We start from the raw sequence: 21771 nt of genomic DNA on the forward strand, positions 1-21771 counted from the left end.
GATAGTTCAACAAATACAAAAGTTAAATTAATTTTGATGGAACCGTGGCCAATAATAATAAAATAAAACCAATCCAGACATAAAAGAGTTGAAATCATTTCAATAAAAACGTGGTCACCAATAATCAAAGTAAGTGAATGAAAAGATGAATAACGTGTTGAATTGTCCCATGACAAGTTGGCGCAGAGAGTTGGCCGTAGCGAGTTGTCCTAGACCAGGGGTCTTCAAACTTGGCCCTTTTATGACTTGTGGACTTCAACTCCCAGAATTCCCAGAATTCCTCAGCCAGCGTGGCAGTTGAAGTCCACAAGTCATAAAAGGGCCAAGTTTGAAGACCCCTGTCCTCGACCCTCATTGCTTTGGGATCTTCAGAACGGAGAAAACGCAAATGGGAACTGAAAAACTAAATTGCTTTTATTTTGTAAATCTACCCTTGTTTCTAGGCCATCCAAACACACCTCTCCAGGAATTCGTCCTCTGTCTGTCGCTGGGCTATTTCATCTTTGACTTCTGCTGGTGTGTCCTTTTCGAAGGCGAGACCGATCTGATGCTGACTCACCACCTGCTCAGCATGAGCGGCATGTCGCTGGTCTTGGATACCGGCAAGTCGGGCCCTGAGATCAGTGCCATCATCTTCGTGAGCGAGATCACCAACCCATTTTTGCAAATGCGCTGGTTCCTACGAGACAGCGGAAGCTACCACAGCCTGGCTGGAGATGTGGTGGATATCCTGTTTGTGACTCTCTTCCTGGGGCTGCGGATTGTCGGGGGTGCATGGATTATTCGTTCCGTGATGAAGTCTCCCCAGACGTTTGGGACACTCAAGGGTGGAATCCTCGGTATGTATACTGTATCCTTAATGTTTTTGCTGGAGATCTTCACGTTTGCCAAGAAGAAAATCCTCAAGAAATTCCAGGCTTGGAAAAGTGAAAGAACCCAAGAAGATCACACCAAGTGTAACAGGCTTCTTCCTAACTTGGGTATCCAGGGGCCTGTGGAACCCAACTTGCAAGGAGCAAACTGATCTTGCTGAGCTTGGACCTACTTGCCATGCCAGATCTGGATTCATGATCCAGCTCTAGACCCACATCTGGAATTCAAGATGATGTTCTTCCAGAAGAAAGAAACATAACGGGAGAAATGGCCTGTGAACAGATATTTGCAAGAGGAAGAGGTTTAATTCTCAAATCAGCCAATCCAATCAAAGGCCACCTGCCCATGGGGGCAGCTAAGATGGATTACAGTGAAGTATGGATCTGAAGCAAGAAGAGTTGGGTCATTCTGCTTTGGTGACCAAGCTAGGGGGGACAGTCAAAGTCCCACCTGGTTTAGAGGATCACTGCAGCTAACTCGGGTGGTAAAGAAGAGACGATTGTTTTGTTAGTCAAGGACAGGATATAAGATATAAAAGGTGCTTTTGTTTTTCAAATGCAACTGGACTTTCTACTTTTTGTCCTTGAAAATATTTTGCTTCTCATCCAAGAAGCTTCTTCAGTTCTGACTGAATGGTGGAGAATGGAAGGGTTTATATTCCTTGGTCTTAGCATTCCGAAGGTTGGTCATTCGCTCTCTGAGAATTGTTGAGGCCACTGGCAGGATTAATCTGTACTTTCAAGAGTGCAAATGGATGTGAAAACTTCACTTAGCCAAAGGACTGTGTTGTAAACAGGAGACAGGTGGTGTCGTGCCCCTCCCTCCCCCTCTGTTGAGAGAGGGCTGCTCAATTTTAACATGGATGGCCTCCCTGACCCTTCTTTCAAACCAGTGGTCCTCTCTGTCCAGAATGTGGATTTGCTCCAGAATGTGAGAATCTCCATAGACAGATTGCTGGTAGTGTTATCTTCCCTGGCTAAACTAGAGGCTGGGTACCTACTAATCACAGGCCATTAATTTGGGGTAAATCTATACAAGGTTTGTGCCTCCAGAGCAGTGGTTCTCAACCTGTGGGTCGGGACCCCATTTGGGGTCGAATGACCCTTTCACGGGGGTCGCCAAACAACGCAGTCCACCATTTTTCCCCCCTTTTCCTTAGCTGTGCTACTCCCTTTTATTCTATTGGCTTTTGAAAGCCAATAGAATAGACTCTCTTGAATAGAGTCTAATTCTATTGGCTTTCAAAGCCAATAGGAATTGTCCAGGCTGTCTCTGCCCTGCTGAGCCCGCCAAAAGTCCCATTCTGCAAACGGTGCTGCACCAGTTGAGTAGTCCTCGACTTACGACCAGTTGAGTAGTCCTCGACTTACGACCGGTTGGGGGTCACGGCATTAAAAAGGTTGAGAACCACTGCTCCAGAGGGTGCAATTTCACATCACACAGAGCCAGCATCTGCTCATCCTGGAAGCAGCCATTCCATTCAAAAATTTCCACTACTGCATCCTACTGTGGTCTCCTCAAGTCTATTTCTTCCCAGCGCAAATCCCGAGGGATTTGAATAGCTTTTGAACTGCCTGCTCCAGAGCGGATTTCAGTATCTGGAAAAAACAACAGCATTCCAGTTCTTAGTTTGTTTACAACCACAAATGAAAATATTTTTAAGAACTTGCAAATACAAGTCAAACAAACAAACATGCGAAAACCCCAGTAAAATGAACAGGACAAGCAAAGGGAACAATGTTCTTGGGGGTTTTTCCTACTTTTTTGCCATACAGACATAATAACTGCATCTATATAAAAATTGTTATAGTTTTTAAACAAACCATGAAACCTGAACTGCACGGAATCAGATCGTTTGGTGCCTATTTCCTGACAAGAACCAATTCAAAAGGGGAGAACTGACCACTTGTGGTATGTGACACACAAGTGCCCTTCGAGGAATACAAAACAATATTTTCAGCAGCTGACTGCAGTATCTCAAGTGCTTCATAAATGAACAGATCTGATCACAAGGAACTAATTGTAAAAATGATCAAAATATATGCACTGTGCTTCATCTCTAACTGGAGAGGGATAATCCAATTTTCTCTTTAGGAGACTAATAAACCTGAAAAAGAATTTTTGTTGCATGCTTCTTTTTAGATCATAACAAATATATTTAATATTCCTTAAGACTTGAAACTATTGGCTTCGTAATAGAAGAATCTGTTTCTCCAAATTTCTTGTACATTGCTCAAAATTATTGTACTGTTTTTTTAAAAAAATGTTGATAGCATTGTTGTTTAAGCGCCTATATAAAAACCCTTCTGTAATACATTCAGAGGTACAAGGTTTTCAGAGGAACTGTCCTAAACCCAGAACATGATTTCACTCACTATGAGCAGTTTTCTAGATGTAAAGAAGATGTTGGTTCTTCTCAACACAGCTAGCCTTTAGGGATCTTCATTCATTCATTCATTCGTTCATTTGTTTGTTTGTTCGTTCATTCTTTCACTCAAGTCATTTGTTCATTCATTCAATCATGTCCCGCTTTTATTATTTTCACAGATAACTCATGGCGGCCAGTATATCCAACACCTCCCCCTTCCTCCTAACTATTTTCCCCATAACAACAACTCTGTGAGGTAGGCTGGGCTGAAAGAGAGTAACTGCCCCAAGGTTATTCTTGAACTAATGGTTTCTTGCTTCCTAGCCTCGTGTCTTAACCGCTACATCAATTCTTCCCAAAACTCTTTTGCACCAAGAAGTGTGCACATTTAATAAGCAGTGGTTTCTCCTTGGTTGTATACTCCTGAAACTGTCTTCCAGTACTCAGGGGAATAATTACAGCTAACCTCACAATGCTCCAGAAAGCTGCCCTTAATCCCTCTCTTCAAACGTCCCCCAGGACTGCTTGCGGAGTTTAACTGGGTCATATCCACAGCAAGGAAAACTCAAACTAATCCACATTTTAACAAATTTGTGTGAATACGAAAAACCAGAGCCTAATGTGTGACTCAAGATATGGCGATGTGCAGATGTGATTTCTTGATATCTGTCACGATGTGGGAATCTGTGGTGAAAAGATAAGATTCAAGGATGCCAATGGTTTGTTAAATTATATTCTAAGATGTTCGGAATTTGTCCATCCACAATATGTTTGCTAAGCGGGAGCAGACCTACTTGATGGAGTTTTGCCTGAATGAATGGAATTTAATAAGTGTATTTATTCTGTTGTGTATTATTCTGTGATTATTGATTAATAAATGGGCAACTTTCTTTTTGTATAAAACTATTGGGGGGGGCGCTTTATAATATTGGGCCCAATGGGACTTCCCGAGCAACTAATAAACTTTAAAGACATCTGAAAGGAAACAAGAAAGCATCAGATTTAAGAAACCAGGATTCCTGGTCAGAGATGAAGATACAGGCTGCTTGCTGAGAGAAGTAAAAGGTTATAAAAGCAACATCTATCTGCAAACACAGATGAATCCTCTAGTCTTACACCCATTAAAACTTCCCCGATTGCCGGATTCTTAAATGGATGTGAGCATTAGCCTTCTAAAACATTTTAATTGGCCAAATACATCTTCTTTACACCCAATAACATTTTAACTGATTGCATTCTAACCAGGGACTGGCACAGTCACGTTGCCAACTATAACTCAACAGCGGTTGGCTGGATCAGATTTCTGGTTGCTTCACGCCCTGCTGAACTGGCCAGGATGCAGATAGTTATAGGATAGGGTAGGGTAGGATAGGATAGGATGGGATGGGATGGGATGGGATAGAATATAGAATAGGACAGGACAGGACAGGACAGGACAGGACGGGACGGGACGGGATGGGATAGAATATAGAATAGGACAGGACTGGACGGGATGGGATGGGATAGAATATAGAATAGGACAGGACAGGACAGGACAGAATAGGATAGGATAGGAGTTGGAAGGGACCTTGGAGGTCTTCTAGTCCAGCCCCCTGCTCAAGCAGATAAGTGACTGTCCAGTCTCTTCTTAAATGCCTCTAGCGATGGAGGGGCCACCATTTCTGAAGGCAAAGCTGTTCCACCGGTTAATTGTCCTCACTGCTAGGTAGTTACCGGGGACTTAACTTCGGTGATTTAACTTCAGCGTTACTTCTTTGCAAACTAAGTGTGGGTGCCTCCTTCTATGGCATCTACCGTACCTGCAGGATCCCCAGCGCTCCTTTGGCCCTTCGCAGTGTCGCTACTTTCATCCACCGGCCGTCGGAAAACGGCTCTCCCCACTTGGCCGCGGAGGCGCCTTCAAGGGAGCTTTCGTTGAGCCGCGGCCTGCCTGCCAGGTAACCCCTGGCCGCGTTCGCCCTGCAAGCCCGTGGGCGCAAGCAATCCAGCCGGGCGCCTTCTTTCCTCCTTGCCCGCGCAGCTCTCCCGCGCGCGGTCCGGCGCCCGGCGCGGTGCCCGCGGGCGCTGCCATCCGTCCTCCGCACCAGCAGGTGACCCTAAGCCGGCTTCCGTTCTCCGCCTGCCATCCTCGCCGCCCGGACGGAGCTCGGTGATCTCGGTCACCGGGAGACGCCTCGCTGCCGGGGGCGAAGCGGGAGAAGCGCGCCCGGGGCCTGGCTGGCCAGGTGAGCTCCGACAGGTGCGCCCGCTCGCGCGCTCTTCCCGGCTGGGGTAAGCGGCCGAAGCGCCCGGGCCATCGCAGCCGGGAGCGCTCCTGCCCAGCGGGGATGCGCTTCGGGCAGCCCGCGGGAGCGCGAGGCCGCGGGGTCTTCGGAGAAAAAGCTGGAGGCGGCGGCGGGCGCGCGCAAGGAACGCGCAATGGCCGGGCCAGGCGTGCGCCGCAGGTTGCGCTTGGGCCCAAGCGAGGCTGGGGCTCCGTTCCGCATCTTTCCGCCCGTACACGGGATTGCAACTCCCATGGGGAGGAGAAGAGGGTCTCCGCGGAGTTAATTCACGCGGTGGGTTTGCTCTAAGGCAGTGGTTCTCAACCTTTCTAATGCTGCAACCCCGTAATACAGTTCCCCTTGTTGTGGTGACCCCCAACCACTTATACATCACCGGGTGCCAGGGACGTGGCCAAAGAAAAGGGGGAAAAAATGGCGGACAGCCTTGTTTGGCGACCCCCGTGAAATGGTCGTTCGACCCCAAATGGGGTCCTGACCCACAGGTTGAGAACCACTGCTCTAAGGGATACACCTGGTGACTGAGGGATGGAGATCCGCATGGCTCGGGATGTATGGGGTGAGCTAGGGTTAAGAGAGGGAGGGAGGGTTTGTCCTGTGGGGCTCGGGACCCAACCATAGATCCCATGTGGCTTGGTCATGGAAGGACCAGAAAGACCCTCCGGCGCGATGTGTTCCACCTTGTCAGCTTTAAGATGGATGGGATTCAACTCCAGTTTCTGAGTGTTGATGTTCCGCCATGTGGGGACACCTGAAAGACCAGGTTAGGGATGAGTTGTCCTGGAGAAAATCTAGGCGGTGCTAAGAATTGACAACAACTTGATGGTGTATCATCCCTCCGTCAATTTTATTTTATTTTATTTTGGGTTCTAAATTCTTGCTTGCTGCTCAGACTCACAGGAGCCAGACAGGCAGCCATATAAATTGTTTATTTTTTTTTTTTAAAAATTACCTCCTTTCCTTAGAATCCTGATGCAATTAATAATGCTGCCATTTATCCGGAGATGTCAGGAATGTTGGCCTCCTAACCTCTGTGTGATTTGTTAATACTTTTGTGCGTATTTGTTGGCATAGATGCCTCTGTTGGTTGTTGGACATATACAGCTATTTGTAACATTTGCAACTCGTTCATTCATTCATTCGTTCATTCATTCATTCATTCATTCATCTCTTTCCACATTTCCCTTCTATTCCCCTGCAGGAGGATGGTGGCCATGATGCTCTGGGTGGCGCTCAGCCTGTGTGGCTGGCTCTGCCTCTACGCCTGGTCCTGCCATCATTACCACGGGCGCGGCTGCGAATGGAGCTGCCGATTGGTCACACTGACCCATGGGGTCTTTGCCACCTGTCTCTCTGGCTACATTGGGTTTATTGATGGTCCCTGGCCCATGACTTACCCAGGTAGGCCAGTCCATTTCCATAGAACCAAACTTCGAGTCTCCCTTTTATACTCTGAGTTCCCACAACAAGCCACGATGAAACCACACCATTGCAGGCAATCCATGACTCAGAATCATTTCTTTAATGGGCATTCGAACAGCACCAAGAAAAGGGACTTATGACCAGTGGTGGGATTCAAATATGTGAACAACCGGTTCTCTGTGTGGATGCCGCTTCCGGAAGTCCATTCTGGGCCTGGGCAACAAAAAATTAGCTACCGGTTCTGCCGAAATGGTGTGGACTGGCTGAATCTCACCACTGCTTATAACCGTTTTTGACACCTATGACCATTGCAGCATCCCCTTGGTCACATGGTCAAAGTTCAGGCAATTGGCCACAGGCATGTACTTATGACAGTTTCAGTGTCCCGGGGTCACATAATCCCCTTTTGCAAACTTCTGACAAGCAAAGTCAATGGGGAAGCCAGATTCACTTAACAACCGTGTTACTAATTTAACAACTGCAGGGATTCAACAACTGTGGCAAGAAAGGTCATAAAATGGAGCATGACTCTCTTAACAAATGTCTCTCTTAGCAACAGAAATGTTGCCGTAAGCCGAAGACTACCAGTAACCAAGATTCTGGTAATTCTGAGATCTGAATGGCAGCCATGATTTTTCTCTCTTGCTTTACTCCTCTCCTCTCTGCTCTTCTCTCCTCTAGGGTTCCCAAATACAGTGCTTCAGGTCCACGCGTTGTGCATCAGTTTGGGCTACTTCCTGTTTGACCTGGGCTGGTGCGTCTATTTTAAGGCCGAAGGACCCTTGATGTTGGTGCACCACTCAGTCAGCATCCTGGGCATCAGCGCCTCCCTGGCCTTGGGCGAGTCGGCCGCCGAGGTCAATGCCGTCATCTTTGGCAGTGAACTCACCAACCCTTTCCTGCAGGCCCGCTGGTTCCTGCGGGAGAAGGGGCTGTACCCCAGCTTGATAGGCGACGTGGTGGACTTCCTCTTTGTGGTGCTTTTTGCTGGCGTGAGGATCGGGGTTGGGGCTTGGCTGATGTACTGCGTGTTGTTGTCCCCCAGGCCCAGGGTCTTCATCAAGGTTGGAGGTCTCATAATGTATGCAGTATCTTGCTTTTTCATGGTAAGCATTTTCCAATTTGCCCGGCGCAAAACCATGAAGAAATATCACGCGTGGAAGGCTTGGTGGAACAAAGAGGTGGACTTGAACACCAATGGATATCTCAAGAGTCACTGACCCAATCGTGGATTGTCCATCCAAGATTTAGCATCAGTAATTAGTCTGGGCTGCACCTGCAAGATCTTGTTTGAAATGCCATCTCTATCAGCACGAAGGGGACCAAGACAACGTAGGTAGATCACAGGATTAAGTCTGGAGAAATCCAGGATCCACCTCCCTGCTCAACCGTGAAACTCAGTTGGGTGATGGTGGTCTTGCTTCATCTCTGAGCCATCTACTTCACAGAACTGTTGGAGGATGAAAGGAGACAACCACCACCAGGGATGTCCTAAGCAAGGTGAAAAGGTGGAAGATAAGTATGATATAGAGTGAGATGCCTCAGATGTTGCAAGCCAGAGTAGAGTTGATTCCTGTTTCAGCCCAGTGCAAATGCTTATGCTTAGTGGAATGTGTCACACACCCTCCTATTGTGGGGGGAACTTTTCTAATAATCTTTCTATTTTTCAAAGTTAAGGCATAATCCCATTAACCCAGGAGTATTTCTTAAGAATCTTCTGGTGGGGTTGGTTGCCATTACAAACTTTTCCTTTGGAAAAGTTGTATTTTCTTTTCTCTTCTTCTCTGTACTTGAGCTAAGTTGACTAGATGAAAGATGGGTAAGATATAGATATAGCAGAGCACAGTCCATGGTGTTAAATAATTTAGAATGGATTCTTCATGGGTCTTCTTTGGAGGACAATGAAATTATAGGTCATCAATTCTTCTCTGGTATTAAATAGATAGAGAAAATCTATTTATCTATCTATCCATCCATCCATCCATCCATCCATCCATCTATCTATCTATCTATCTATTTGTCTATTTATCTGTCTGTCTATCTGTCTATCCATCCATCCATCCATCCATCTGTTTCCATCCATCCATTTATTTTTTCATCAATCCATCTTTTCATCCATCTATGCTTTCTACCTTCCATCTATTTTTCCATCTATCCATCCATCCATCCTTCCTACCATCCATCCATCCATCCATCCCATCTCAGGTGTGTCTTCTTCCAGATACCCTCCAAATCCCTTTCCCCACAGCTGCCCCCTTCCAGAAGACAAACTGGGATATGCTTTGCATTACCAGGTGTTCCTTGCCGATCCTATTGCTGAATCATCACAAAATGCTTTCCGTTATCATCTGTACTAAGCAAAGGAGAGTCAATTGAGACTAAAAACAACAAAAGAGACTTTTAGAAACCCGCCTGGATTCCCACAGGGAGACTGCAGAATTTAGAGTCATCACCTCTGCAAACAATGAAACCTGATTCCCTTTTCCATTGATTTGCATAGGGGGGGGGAATCTAAAAGGATCTCCTTGGTGTGCTAGATTTCCCATGGTCAGTCGAGGAATCTGCTTTGGTTTTCAAACAGTGGAACCTCCGAATATTCATCCCATGTGCACAGTCCAAGTTCCAAAGTAGGTTTGTTTCATGGCTCACCTGGTCTTTGATCCATCTCTTCCCTCCGAAAGGGCCGGTGGGGCTTGAGAGACAGGGAAGCAAAAGAGTCCAGCTTTAAAGACATGAGCTCTTTATTTTTTTAATGTATTGACTGACGGACTGACAAATGATTTCCTGACAACTACGGTTTCTATGCTGCTCTGTTCCCCCAAACTCTTCCTTTCCAGAGTGTGTGTGTGGGGTCCTTGAAAGGGCTAACCGATGGAATTGTCATTAATGGCAACGTGTACGTCTTTGGCATTACCATGTAACAGGGATTCCAATGTTCCAACAGTGAAGGGCACAGTAAAACTGTATTATGTTTTATAACAAACAATAAAAAAGGATTTTATGGACATAACATTGGGAGAGTGTAACGTCTGAGGCAGGCATGATGATATCACATGAGGAAGAGGCAGCCTGGATGCTCATGATAGCGTGTATTACATCTCTGCTCCACCATCGTATGCATCCACAGAAAAAAAATCCGTTGTTAAAAAGCCAACAATAAATAGATTTTCTTTTTATTAATACACACGATGGTGAAGCAGAGATGGGACATGTACTATCAGCAAGATCCTCCTGTCCTTATCCTTCTCAAACTTGTCCTGTTCCCTTAAAACAGTGTTTCTCAACCTTGACCATTTTAAGGCATGTGGACTTCAACTCCCAGAATTCCACAGCCAGCATTGCTAGCTGTGGAATTCTGGGAGTTGAAGTCCACATGCCTTAAAATGGTCAAGGTTGAGAAACACTGCCTTAAAAACACTAAAGCTTCTGGCTATCATATTTTTTTGACAGTTTGGAAAAAAAAAACCATACTAAGTTTTGTATCATGCAGTAAGACATGTTTCACTTAACTAGATATTGCCGGATTTAGTTTGCTAAATATACACATCCCTCTAAACCAAAACTGGAGAAGCCACATGGGTGAAGGGTGAATCAAGCATCATAATTTACAGTTTGATAGATAAATCACAACTAGCCTGGAGTTTATTTAGTATAATAAAGTTGTGGCTTTGGATGATGCATGAAGGAGGTCTCTGTTTCTGGATCAAATTCATTTTCCACAAACCAGGCGCTATACATAATAATAATAAACATAATTGTTTCTTGAAATGGTGCTACTGAAAGGCTCCATTTTCATAGCCTTTGTCTCATAATCTGCCAGTTTTACTATTTCTGTCTCGCCAATTTTCTCTAAAAGAGACACCATCATTTTAAAAGGAGGTTTTTGCAAGCTTTTTTTTAATTATTAAAAGCAACAACAACCACCTAATGGCTTGCAAAAATCCGGTTTTTCTTCTTTACATCTCTGACATGAATGTTGATTAGCATTCTGGGAGTTGAAGTCCACCCATCTTAATGATATCAAAGTTGAGAAACACTGCACCAGAGGAGTAGCGTGCTGGTTTTGTATGAGTGTGTAAATCAGTGTTTCTCAACCTTGACAATTTTAAGGCATGTGGACTTCAACTCCCAGAATTCCACAACTAGCATTGCTGGCTGTGGAATTCTGGGAGTTGAAGTCCACATGCCTTAAAATTGTCAAGGTTGAGAAACACTGGTGTAAATCGTATTTATTAAAAAATAGTTTTGAGCTGCTTCAATCCTACAACGGAGTGGATGACTTCGGCAGCCATCTTTAATTTTAATTTGCTATTTTAATCTTTTCTCCTCTCCTTCTGAGAATGTTCCCTGGAAATTCAGAGCCTCTTCCAACTCTTCCTGCCATCCCAATAGATGTTGTTCAGGCTGCTCATTTGGGCCAGAATGCTGTGAATTAAAAGAACTCGTGTGGCAACAAAGCTTTAATGGTGACAGATTGCAGCATTAGAGAATAAACGGTCTCAGGTCGCCCATGGATTTCCTGGCAAGCGGAAATAAACGAGGCACGAGTCCTGCCATAGAAACCTTGCTTAGCCTAGCCGGAGTGTTTTCCCCTGATGGCTGTGGATCTACCAGAGAGCTGCAAAAGTCAATAAAAGTTTGCAGTCCTTTTATTCTGAGTAGGCAGTTTCTCAGAAACAATTTGGATCCCGGACTTTCAGCTCAGCTATTCTTTTTCCCTGAGTCAATACATTGAGCACTGTCCCCTTCTGGGAAGTTTATGGGAGTCGTCACTGTGAAAATGCCAGAAGATAAAAATTCCACTCTCTTTTTAAGAATCTTTCTTAAAGTCTAAACCAGTATGAACTTCAACTCCCAGTGAGCTGGCTGGGGAATTCTGGGAGTTAAAAGTCCACTCATCTTAAAGTTGCGAAGGTTGAGAAACAGTGATCTAAACAGCCACGTGGTCAGTCTTGGTACAAAGTTTTTATTTGGACAACCTTCATATTTTAAAGTCTCATGGGGGAAAAAAAGGTGACCTGTTCAGTACTTATTTTTGCTTTTCACTCGTGAAAAAGACAGCCCGCAGCCACAGCTTGAAGAAATGTGTAGCTTTTGATATATAACCTCTGATTGTTCCTACCATTTACACTACAAGCCATAATGCAAATTGCTGGCTATGGACTTGGAATCTTTATTTATTGATTTGATTTGATTTGTCGCCCATTTTGCTTCAAGGTGACCTTTGCAGGAATCCAACTCTTAAATCATGATTTGTCACTTAGCATTTTATGCAGACCTAACTAACTTGAGCCACTAAAGGAAGCTTAAACAAACCTCGGATAAACACAATAAGAGAACCAATCCAAAATGGAAGGGCCTTAAACTGTAAGCCTCTAGTCTAGTCCTTATGGTTACAAAGGGCTTTTATTTTATTTTTAAAAAGTGATGGGATAAACAACTTTAACAATTAGGAACTGAAAAGCAAGGCTTCTTTGTCATCCAGCCTTTTCTTTCCTTTTTCTCTCTATCCCACGGCAAGCCAAATACCAGCGTGAAACCCACACAGATGCCACAACTTCTTCGGCTTGTCTTATGCAGCAACTGGCTTTAATTCTGTGAGAAGGGCAGAAACTGAAACCCCAATCCATTGTTTCCATGCCATGAATAAATATAAACATGTGTTATTATGCCTCTCACCAACACACACACAAACACACAGACGCTTGCACATATAATACAAAATGATGCTTGCAGACAGTATTGCATATTCAACCCTGCAGAGTGTTCAGGTAATCCTCGACTTAGTCATTCGCTTAGTGAGGGTTCAAAGTTATAGAGGGACTGAAAAAAGTGACTAACAACCGGTGTGCACATGTATGACCGTTGCAACATCCCTGTAGTCACATGATCAAGACACTCAGCAAGCAGCGTGTATTTGCAATGTCCCAGGATCACGTGATTACCATTTGTGATCTTCCCATTGGCTCCTGATAAAGGGGAAAGACGGATTTGCTTAACAACTGCATGATAAAGAGCTGTGGTGGTGCAGTGGTTAAAATGCGGTATTTCAGGCTAACTCTGCCGACTGCTAGAAGTTCGATCCTGACCAGCGCATGGTTGACTCAGCCTTCCATCCTTCCGAGGTTGGCAAAATGAGGACCCAGATTGTTGGGGCAAGAGGCTGACACTGCAAACCGAGAGAGCTGTAAAAGCACTATGAAGCAGTATATAAGTCTACGTGCTATTGCTAAGTGCTATTTGCTTAATAAATGTGACAAAATAGTTTGTAAAATTGGGTGTGACTCATTGAACAGCCACCTTGCTCAGCCAAGGAAATTATGGTACCATTTGTAATGCTATTATCTGCATGGCAATGTTTCTCCCCCTTAGTACCTTAAAGTTGCAACGGTTGACAAACCATGTTATATAAGACCTTTTGACCTTTCCTTAGCTAATTCAGCCCTGGAAGATCCTTTCAGAGAAAATGTCTTACTTTCTCCTGAGAGGAAAGAAGCTTGTCTTCTCTAATCCCAAGGGTGCTTTTTCAAAAGGCAACTGGACTTTGTTTCTCCTCGAAGACGTTTCACTTCTCATCCAAGAAGCTTCTTCAGTCAGAACCGAAGAAGCTTCTTGGATGAGAAGCAAAACATCTTCAAGGAAAAGCAAAGTCCAGTTGCCTTTTGAAAAAGCATCCCTGGGACAACCATGAGTGGATGACTGATCATCTCCATAGACAGGTCTTCTCTAATGCAAGTCATTCTGTTTGTGTCAGCTTTGTGTCACTGGACTTAGACACAAACAGGAAGAAACCTATCTAGCAGACTTATTGTAGAATGACCTCACTTGCTCAGAAAGAGTAAGATCTTGTTTCACATCAAATATTTCCTTATCTTTGGGTTGCCAAGTCAAACCACGGAATTCATGCTAGAAACATTCCCCAAGAGCTACAGGGTTTCCAACCAACCCTTTCCTTTTATTCCACCTAGCCTTTAAAGTTTTAATTATCTTAAAGGTTGCAAGATTTTAACTGATATTATTCAAGCATTGCCAAGCAAAAACACCAGGAAGGAGGAGGGGAAGTAACATTTTAAAAAATCCTGTATTTATTAGCAAGATGGTTCTCCTGATGCATCAACTAATTGGGGTTGCCAGCCCTGCTTTCCATTTCTTGATGTTTTGCATGTACATGATATATATTTGTATTTAAAGAACCGGTTTTGTGACAGAGCAGGCTCATAAGTACACTCTGCTTAAAGCACTAAAGACTCTCTGAGTCTCTCTCTTTCTCTCTTTCTCTCTCTCTCTCTTTCACCCTCTGGGAGGATGTCCATAGGAAGGGAAAATAAATCGCATCACCTTGCCTGGTTTTGCAGACCTCCCCAAAAGCAGTTAGCAAACGAAAACACATTTTGCCCAGTTGAAAGTGTACATTAGGGCCAAAACTTTCCCAAGGTCTTAGCTGCTGGAGATTCTGAGCAGTTGTGGTCCTTGTCTGTGTCCCGCACAAACCTAACTTCGAAATCTCTCTTTAAAAAGGAAGGAGAGGAGCTCAGTTGATTAATTCACAGAAGTGGAAGCAACTTTGCAACTCTGCCCCAACTTCACTTTTTGTGGCTTTGCCTGTCTCTTTCGCACGCCATCCCAGACCACCTCGCTGCACTTAGTCGCTTCTTTGGAACCCTCTCTCCCTCCCCCGCCCACCCCCCTTATTCTTAAACAACGGGGGCTTTTGCTTTCCAGCCTCCCCATCCTTCAAGGGACTCCTTTTCCTCACATCCCTTTCTTTTTTTTTTTCCTCCCACCCCGGCGGAAGCGACAGGCTACGGAGGAGGGGAAAATCCCACAACCACGTCAGGCGGAGTCCTGGCGGAGGAATCTCGCGAGGTCGGGTGGAAAAGAAAAAAAAAAAAATTGGAGAGCGGAGGGAGGGGGGAGGGAAGAGCGGAGGGGGGAGGAGGCGGCCGACGTCGCAGGGGAAGCGAGAGCCGAGGCGAAGGAAAACGAGTCCCGGGAGTGCCGGAAAGGGCCGAAGGTTGCCGAGGGAGAGCCGAGGCCTGGCTGAGGGAAGCCGGCGGGGACCGTTGGCCTGAGGAAAAGGCTCTCTCCTCAGGAGCGGCGGCGGCGGCAAAGCAGCGGGTCGCCAGGCAGCCGAGAGCCGCTTCTCCCCTCTCCGGCCGCGGCGGCCACCGGGCTAAACTTCTTCCTCGGCGGCTGCTCGTCACTTCGGAATCTCCTCAGGCGGGACGGGCCGAGTCGGCCGAGCGGGCCGGAAAGGGCCGGTGGGGGGGGGCGCTCCCGCCGCCGCCGCCGCCCTGTCAGCAGCCCTGCGGGCGGGATGAAGCCCACCGAGGCCTAGGAAGCGGGCCGGGGCCCAAAGTGGGCTCCTCCTCCGACCCAGCCCGCAGGGGGGAACGCGGGACTGAGTTGGCGGGGGCGCCTGGCTTCGTGGAGGGGTCTCTGCGCCTCCACCCGCGAATAGAGGAGGTTGTATTTCGTTTTTATCTCTCTCAAGGCATGGTGTGACCCCCCCACTTGGAAGGGGCGCAGCTCCAAAGGGGACCCCGCTGTCCCCCCCTTTTTTCTTGACATCCCCCCCCCCAGGAAAAGGCCGGCCTGCCTTTCTTTGGGGGGGTGCTGCTTTCCATGAACTTGGAAGTTTGAAAGGCCGCCCCACAAAGGCTTTTGGGGGGGGGCTTCTCAGCACCCAGACAGTGGACCTTCGCAGACACCTGGAGGAAAGCTTCTTTAAAGGGTGGTGGGAAGAAGCCAGAAAGCTCCCCCATCCCTTCCTGCTCTCCTGCCTTGCATCTCTACATCACCCCCCCTCTTTCCCCCACCCCCCAATTCCTTTCTCTTGTTTTTCTTTGGGCCTTTCTGGAGGGGAGCAGCCCCAGCATTGAGGACTTCGCTTTACCTACCTGGCTGGCCTTGGGTGCAGTAAAGACTTGGAGAAGATCCTGGGATTGTAATGAGCTCGGAGGGAGGACTTGAAGGAGAGGCACCTTCTTCGGCCAGTTAACTGTCCTTCAACGGAGATGGGTCTTCCTTTTGAACCGAGACAACAACGGCTGGATTTCCAGAGGAGTGCATCATGGCTGTGACGACTTTCCTTTCTTCCTGGCAGAAGAGCATCCCGTTGGCTTCTCCCGAGTGTCCTGGGAGGTGGATCTTTTGGAAGGCTGAAAAGACCTGTGTGGCTGGTGGCTTTTAATTCTGCTCTCCTTTTGGAATACGGCTAGATTCTGAACTCGGGTGTGAGTGTGGGAAAGTGACAATCACATCAAATCACCCGTAAGATGCAGATTGGCTAAAAAATTGTCCTGTTGCCGAGGGCTCCAATGAGTGGCACACAGTCCGCAATCACGGACAGGTCAGTGGGAAGCTCCTGTGCACCGTCTGCTGCTGTTTGCTTGTAATTTGGGTAAAAAATGTTAAATCTGTTAAAGCACAAAGATGGTCATGAATGAGGCTGGGCTGCACTTCTGGAATTGGCAAGCCTGCTTTGGATTTGCTGATCAAATAATCTGGGGTTGGCTTTCCAAAATGTATTAGTCTGGTACTTTTCTAGGTCACCAGACTGGCAGTTTCTCATGACAGGACTTCCAGTTGAAAACCTGATATAAATACAATGAAGGTTTGGGCTATGTTATGTAGAAGATCCTTGTGTTTTAGGTGACACTGTACAGCTGTAGCAGTAGAGGTCATTCAGGGTGATGTTAGATTGTCTACCTATGTCCCAAATGCTTTAGTGGCACTTTTTAGTGGTTTGTTATCTCTGCCTTTGGAGTCATCTTAGTAGCTGGACGTATTTGGCTCTCCAGAACTAAATACTAAAATGTTTGTTTGTGTAATAGAAGAGAGATGTTATAGTTGGCCTGTGGCCATGTTGTTTCCCCTCCCTTACCAATTTATATTTCTACCCACCCCATTTCCTCTCAGCAGTTGGAGACTTGAGAATGATGTAGTCTTGGAATCTAAAAGATCCTTTTCCCCTGTAGAAAAAGGAACATGTAACAACTTTGGTCTGGACTGCATTTCTCATTCTACATTATTAACTATGTTTACTGGAGCTGATGGGAATTGAACTACAATTGGAGAATCAACTTCCATTCTGTTATAGTTGGGGACGGGCCCAATTAACTGGGTCTCTATATTGGATGGCGATCAGTGTCAAGTGATAATTTTAAAGCATGAACTTTTCATCTAATATTATATAAATGCAAAATCCAGGGCTATCACAAGCTGGTATGATGATTAGATACAATATCATCAATAAAAAGTGTATTAGTTATTTTTTTCCCTAGCGGATAACTGATAGCATTTTATTTGCCGTCCAGGTACTTAGATGTTACAAGAAATGTTTGGTTTTGGGATCACTGCAACAGTGCTGAAGAATGCATTTTGTAAATGAGTCAGGAGTCAGTAGGAACATAGATTATTGATGATCCATGGGATCATTTTCTGGATTCCCAAGCTGACTACAAAATAAGGTGAATGTGGTACATACTTATATTTCTAAAATGCTGAGCTTGTTTGGGGGGATGGGAAGTGTTAGTTGAAATGAGGATAGATATCTGGTTCCTTTTAACAAGAATTCCTTGATTATGAATATTAGGAATTCTGGATGTTTTCCTAGTTAGATTCATCTTCTAAAATATAGTATAGAATAATAGATGTTTTTATTTTGTAGAAAACATGTGCTGAAGATTGATTATTATTCTTCATAAAGACTTTTTGAAGATTGTAACATAAAAATGTGCTCAACAGACGATCTGCAGGACTAGTTATATTTTAAAGCAACTAATAGTTAACAACAAAATAGGTGGGAAGTATGTTTTGATAGTGGAATATATTCTCTATTACTGAATTAAAATAAGTATACATTTTTTCCTGATTCCTTTTATAGTCTTTTTACTCTGTAAGTCAGTTCTAAAATATTTGCTAGTGATGGTGGTAACAACTCAGATGCGATAGCAACAGTGAATGTATACGAAGCTGATAACATTCCTTACTATTATTCTTGACCTATCCTAGTGGAGCTTCCTTTTCTAAGGTAAATATTTTGCTATGCTCTCCTTTGTAAGCCTTAATTGGAATATCAAATTGTATATAATGGTCTCTATAATGCAATGACAAGACTACCTGGTTGTTACTTTTGGCAGTTTGATATTTCTTCAGTCATGGATTGAGTCAATGTGCAATAGATACAATTATATCTGTTTAAACTACTTGCAGCTGTTTCAGATAACGTTGCAATAGTGGCTTTGTGTTAAAATCATTAAATTCTTTGTGCCCTGAAGTTTTCCAGAAACATAGTTTAGCAGTCAAATTGGTGGATTGCACAGAAGTGCTTTTGCAGTTGCAGTACTTCTGGTGAACTCTTATCCCTTGACATCATGTTCTGGGAAATAGGTCCTGTTTGTTTAAGTAAAAGACTATAAAGTAAATGTTGTTTAACCAAACTGTGGATCAAAAGTGTATATTTTTATTCTATAATTTAATGAGGCTGATTGGTAATAAGTCCTACTGAAGTCAAATGTGGTTTATAATAATAATAATAATGATAAAGTTGGAAGGGACCTTGGAGGTCATCTAGTCCAGGGCTTTTCAATGTTTTCACCCATTGTACCACTTTTGGGATATGGCAACATCCGAGTACCACCAGTCGCCTAGCAACGTGTCAAAAACTTGACCAAAAAAACCCGAAAAAAGTGATATAGTCCTCGACTTACAACCGTTCGTTTAGTGACTGTTCAAAGTTACAGTGGCCCTGAAAAAAGTGCCCCCCAAGCCACAGCCGAGCAAGACACCTGCCTGCCTACTCGGCGCACTTCCTCCTGTCCAAGATTTTCATTGTTGTGAGCATTTCTGTTGAGGATTGGCAGCGGGGGTGGGGGGGTGTTTGGTTTTTATTCCCCCCGTCTGCTGGGTGGTTGCAGCAGGTTTTGGTCACTTCATGACCAAAACCTAGTCATGTCACATGACACTGTGACAGTCTTAAATATGAATCAGTTGCCAAGCATCTGAATGTAAATCACAAGACCCTGGAGATGCTGCAACATTCCAGCTGATCGGCGCTTCTTCTGGGCTCAGCAGAAGTGCCAGCTTCAGTGCTGCTTTCCAGCTGGAGTCTGGCGCTGATCCTGGTGCTTCCACTGAGTCCTGATAGCCCCAAAGAAGCGCCGATCATTTGGAAAGCGACATTGATCCTGTCGCTTCCGCTGAGCCCTGACGCCCTGCAGCTCCAGCTGTCTCATGCTCAGGATTGTGCAGTGCTGCCACCGGTTCAACTCATTCCCCTCCCCCACTACTTTTCTAGGATGGTCATGTACCACCTGCCAAGTGCCAATGTACCACAGGTGGTACCCGTACCACTGGTTGAAAAGGCCTCATCTAGTCCAACCCCCTGCTCAGGCAGGAAACCCTATACCATTTTGGACAAATGGCTGTCCAGTTTCTTCTTAAAAACTTCCAGTGTTGGAGCATTCATCGCTTCTGGAGGCAGGTTGTTCCACTGGTTAATTGTTCTAACTGTCAGAAAGTTTCTCCTTAGTTCTAGGTTGTTTCTCTCCTTGATTAGTTTCCACCCGTTGCTTCTTGTCCTGTCTTCAGGCGCTTTGGAAAATAGCTTGACTCCCTCTTCTTTATGGCAGCCCCTGAGATATTGGAGCACAGCTATCATGTCCCCCCTCGTCCTTCTCTTCGTTAAACTAGACATACCCAATTCCAGCAACCGTTCCTTATATGTTTTAGCCTCCAGTCCCCTAATCATTTTTGTTGCTCTTCTCTGTACTCTTTTAGAGTCTCAACATCTTTTTTTACATCATGGTGACCAAAACTGGATGCAGTATTCCAAGTGTGGCCTTACCAAGGCATTGTAAAGTGGTATTAATACTTCACGTGATCTTGATTCTATCCCTCTGTTAATGCACTGTGTTGGCTTTTTTTGGCAACTGCAGCACATGGCTGACTCATATTTAAATGATTGTCCACTAGGACTCCGAGATCCCTCTCACAATTACTACTATTGAGCAAGGTACCCACTGTACTATACCTGTACATTTGTTTTTTCTTGCCTAAATGTAGAACCTTACTTTTTTCACTATTGAATTTCATTTTGTTAGTGCCCAGTGTTCAAGTCTGTCCAGATCCTCCTGTATCCTAAACCTTTCTTCTGGAGTGTTGGCTATTCCTGTCAGCTTGGTGTCGTCTGCAAATTTGATGAGTTCCCCATCTATCCCCTCATCCAGATCGTTGATGAAGATGTTGAAGAGCACTGGGCCCAGAACAGAGCCCTGGGGCACCCCACTACACACTTCCCTCCATGTAGATGCCGTTCCATGGCCGGTCAGCCAGCTATAGATCCAACTGGTGGTGATGCTGTCTAACCCGCATTTTTCTATCTTATCAAGTAGTAGGTTGTGGTCTACTTTGTCAAATGCCTTATTGGTCTAAGTAAATTATATCCACAGCATTTCTCTGGTCCACTAACTTTGTCACTTGGTCAAAGAATGTAATAAGATTTGTCTGGCATGATCTGTTTTTGACAAACCTGTGTTGGCTTTTAGTAATGACTTTGTTTGCCTGTAGGCGTTTGTTGATTCGTTGTTTGATTATCTTTTCCAGGATCTTCCCAGGTATTGAGGTCAGGCTGAGAGGTCTGTAATTTCCTGGGTCCTTTTTTTTCCTTTTTTGAAGATGGGAACTACATCAGCTCTTTTCCAGTCCTCTGGTAGTTCCCCAGTGCTCCAGGATCTTTGAAAAATATAGTTCAGTGGTTCTGAGATCACATCTGCCAGTTCCTTAAGAACCTTGGGGTGTAATCCATCTGGTCCTGGTGAGTTGAATTCGTCTAGGCTGTACAGGTGCTCACTTACCGTTTTCTTGCCTATCTTAACTTGCATTTCTATTCTGTTTTTTATGGCACTATTTTTGGTAGGTTGGTCTGTTTTTTCCCTTTGTGTAAAGACAGATGCAAAAAACGAGTTAAATAGTTCCGCTTTCTCCCTGTTGCTTGTCACCTTCTTGCCACTTTCCCCCACTAATGGACCAATCATTTCCTTCACTTGTTTCTTGTTTTTTACATGTTGAAAGAAGCTTTTTTTGTTATTTTTGACTTTGGTTGCAAGCCTTAGTTCATTTTGAGCCTTAGCTTTCCTCACTTCGTCTTTGCAGGATCGGGCTATTTGTTGATATTCTGATTTAGTTATGTGCCCCTCTTTCCACTTTCTATACTTGTCCTTTTTATCTTTCAATTAATCAGAGAGTTCTTTATGCAGCCATGCTGGTTTCTTTTGAGAGCTGTTATTTTTCTTCTTTGTTGGTATTGTGCTAGACTGGGCCTTTATTATCTCACTTTTCAAAATTTCCCAAGCCTCTTGAGTTGTTTTCCCTTGGAGGATTCTCATCCATGGAATCTTTCCCAAACCCTCTCTAAGTTTATTGAAATTAGCTCTCTTGAAGTCCAAGACTCTAGTTTGACTGTGTTCTATTGCTTGTGCTTCCATAATGTTGAATTCCAATATTGCATGATCACTTCCTCCCAAGGTTCCTATGGCTTCAACACCTTCTATAATTTCATCTCTATTAGTGAGAATTAGGTCCAAAATGGCTAATCCCCTAGTTCCCTTCTCTACTTTTTGGGAGACAAAGTTGTCTGCTAGGTTTGTCAGGAATCTGTTTGATCTTCCACTTGATGCAGAGTTTGTCTCCCAGTTGATGACAGGGTCGTTAAAGTCCCCCATTACTGTTGTGATGTGCTTCTTACATACCTTAGTTAGCTGACTAGCAAAAAGTTCATCTATTTCCTCTGTTTGGTTGGGTGGCCTGTAGTATACACCTATG

The 21771-nt window shown here is 44.8% G+C and overlaps 3 protein-coding genes across 6 annotated transcripts in view; all 3 read left to right on the plus strand.

Moving 5' to 3' along the window:
* LOC120318284 (TLC domain-containing protein 5-like) lies at positions 1-2011 on the plus strand. Its single transcript, XM_039365699.1, has one exon. The coding sequence runs from the start codon at positions 389-391 to the stop codon at positions 1022-1024; it is 636 nt and encodes a 211-aa protein (XP_039221633.1). The 5' UTR covers positions 1-388; the 3' UTR covers positions 1025-2011.
* Positions 2012-5373: 3362 nt separating this feature from the next.
* LOC120318283 (TLC domain-containing protein 5-like) lies at positions 5374-9015 on the plus strand. Of its 2 annotated transcripts, none has more exons than XM_039365697.1 (3): positions 5374-5466; positions 6725-6924; positions 7627-9015. In XM_039365697.1, exons 2-3 carry the CDS (start codon positions 6729-6731, stop codon positions 8163-8165), a joined length of 735 nt encoding a protein of 244 aa, XP_039221631.1. In that variant the 5' UTR covers positions 5374-5466; positions 6725-6728; the 3' UTR covers positions 8166-9015. The 2 variants fall into 2 exon arrangements, with proteins under 2 accessions (XP_039221631.1, XP_039221632.1); XM_039365698.1 differs by lacking the exon at positions 5374-5466 and adding an exon at positions 5531-5799.
* Positions 9016-14897: 5882 nt separating this feature from the next.
* Positions 14898-21771, plus strand: part of ARHGEF12 (Rho guanine nucleotide exchange factor 12) — an 82469-nt gene continuing 75595 nt past the window's right edge. For 2 of the 3 annotated variants that reach the window (XM_039365692.1, XM_039365694.1), the window contains exon 1: positions 14899-16297. In XM_039365692.1, coding sequence (XP_039221626.1) covers positions 16266-16297 — 32 coding nt within the window. In that variant the 5' untranslated portion in view covers positions 14899-16265. Of the gene's footprint in view, positions 16298-21771 lie in introns of all 3 variants that reach the window. The other variant, XM_039365693.1, reaches the window with a different exon arrangement.

This window comes from Crotalus tigris, unplaced genomic scaffold (assembly GCF_016545835.1).
Source record: "Crotalus tigris isolate CLP2741 ecotype Arizona unplaced genomic scaffold, ASM1654583v1 scf7180000020151.727365, whole genome shotgun sequence".
Taxonomy (NCBI): domain Eukaryota; kingdom Metazoa; phylum Chordata; class Lepidosauria; order Squamata; family Viperidae; genus Crotalus; species Crotalus tigris.

What these genes read in the sequence shown, in the direction of transcription:
- LOC120318283 (XM_039365697.1), top strand. Translation starts at nt 6,729, where the DNA reads ATGGTGGCCATGATGCTCTGGGTGGCGCTCAGCCTGTGTGGCTGGCTC. An exon ending in CTGGCCCATGACTTACCCAG is followed by an intron (nt 6,925 to 7,626) that starts GTAGGCCAGTCC and finishes TCTCTCCTCTAG; the next exon opens with GGTTCCCAAATACAGTGCTT.
- LOC120318284 (XM_039365699.1), top strand. Translation starts at nt 389, where the DNA reads ATGGGAACTGAAAAACTAAATTGCTTTTATTTTGTAAATCTACCCTTG.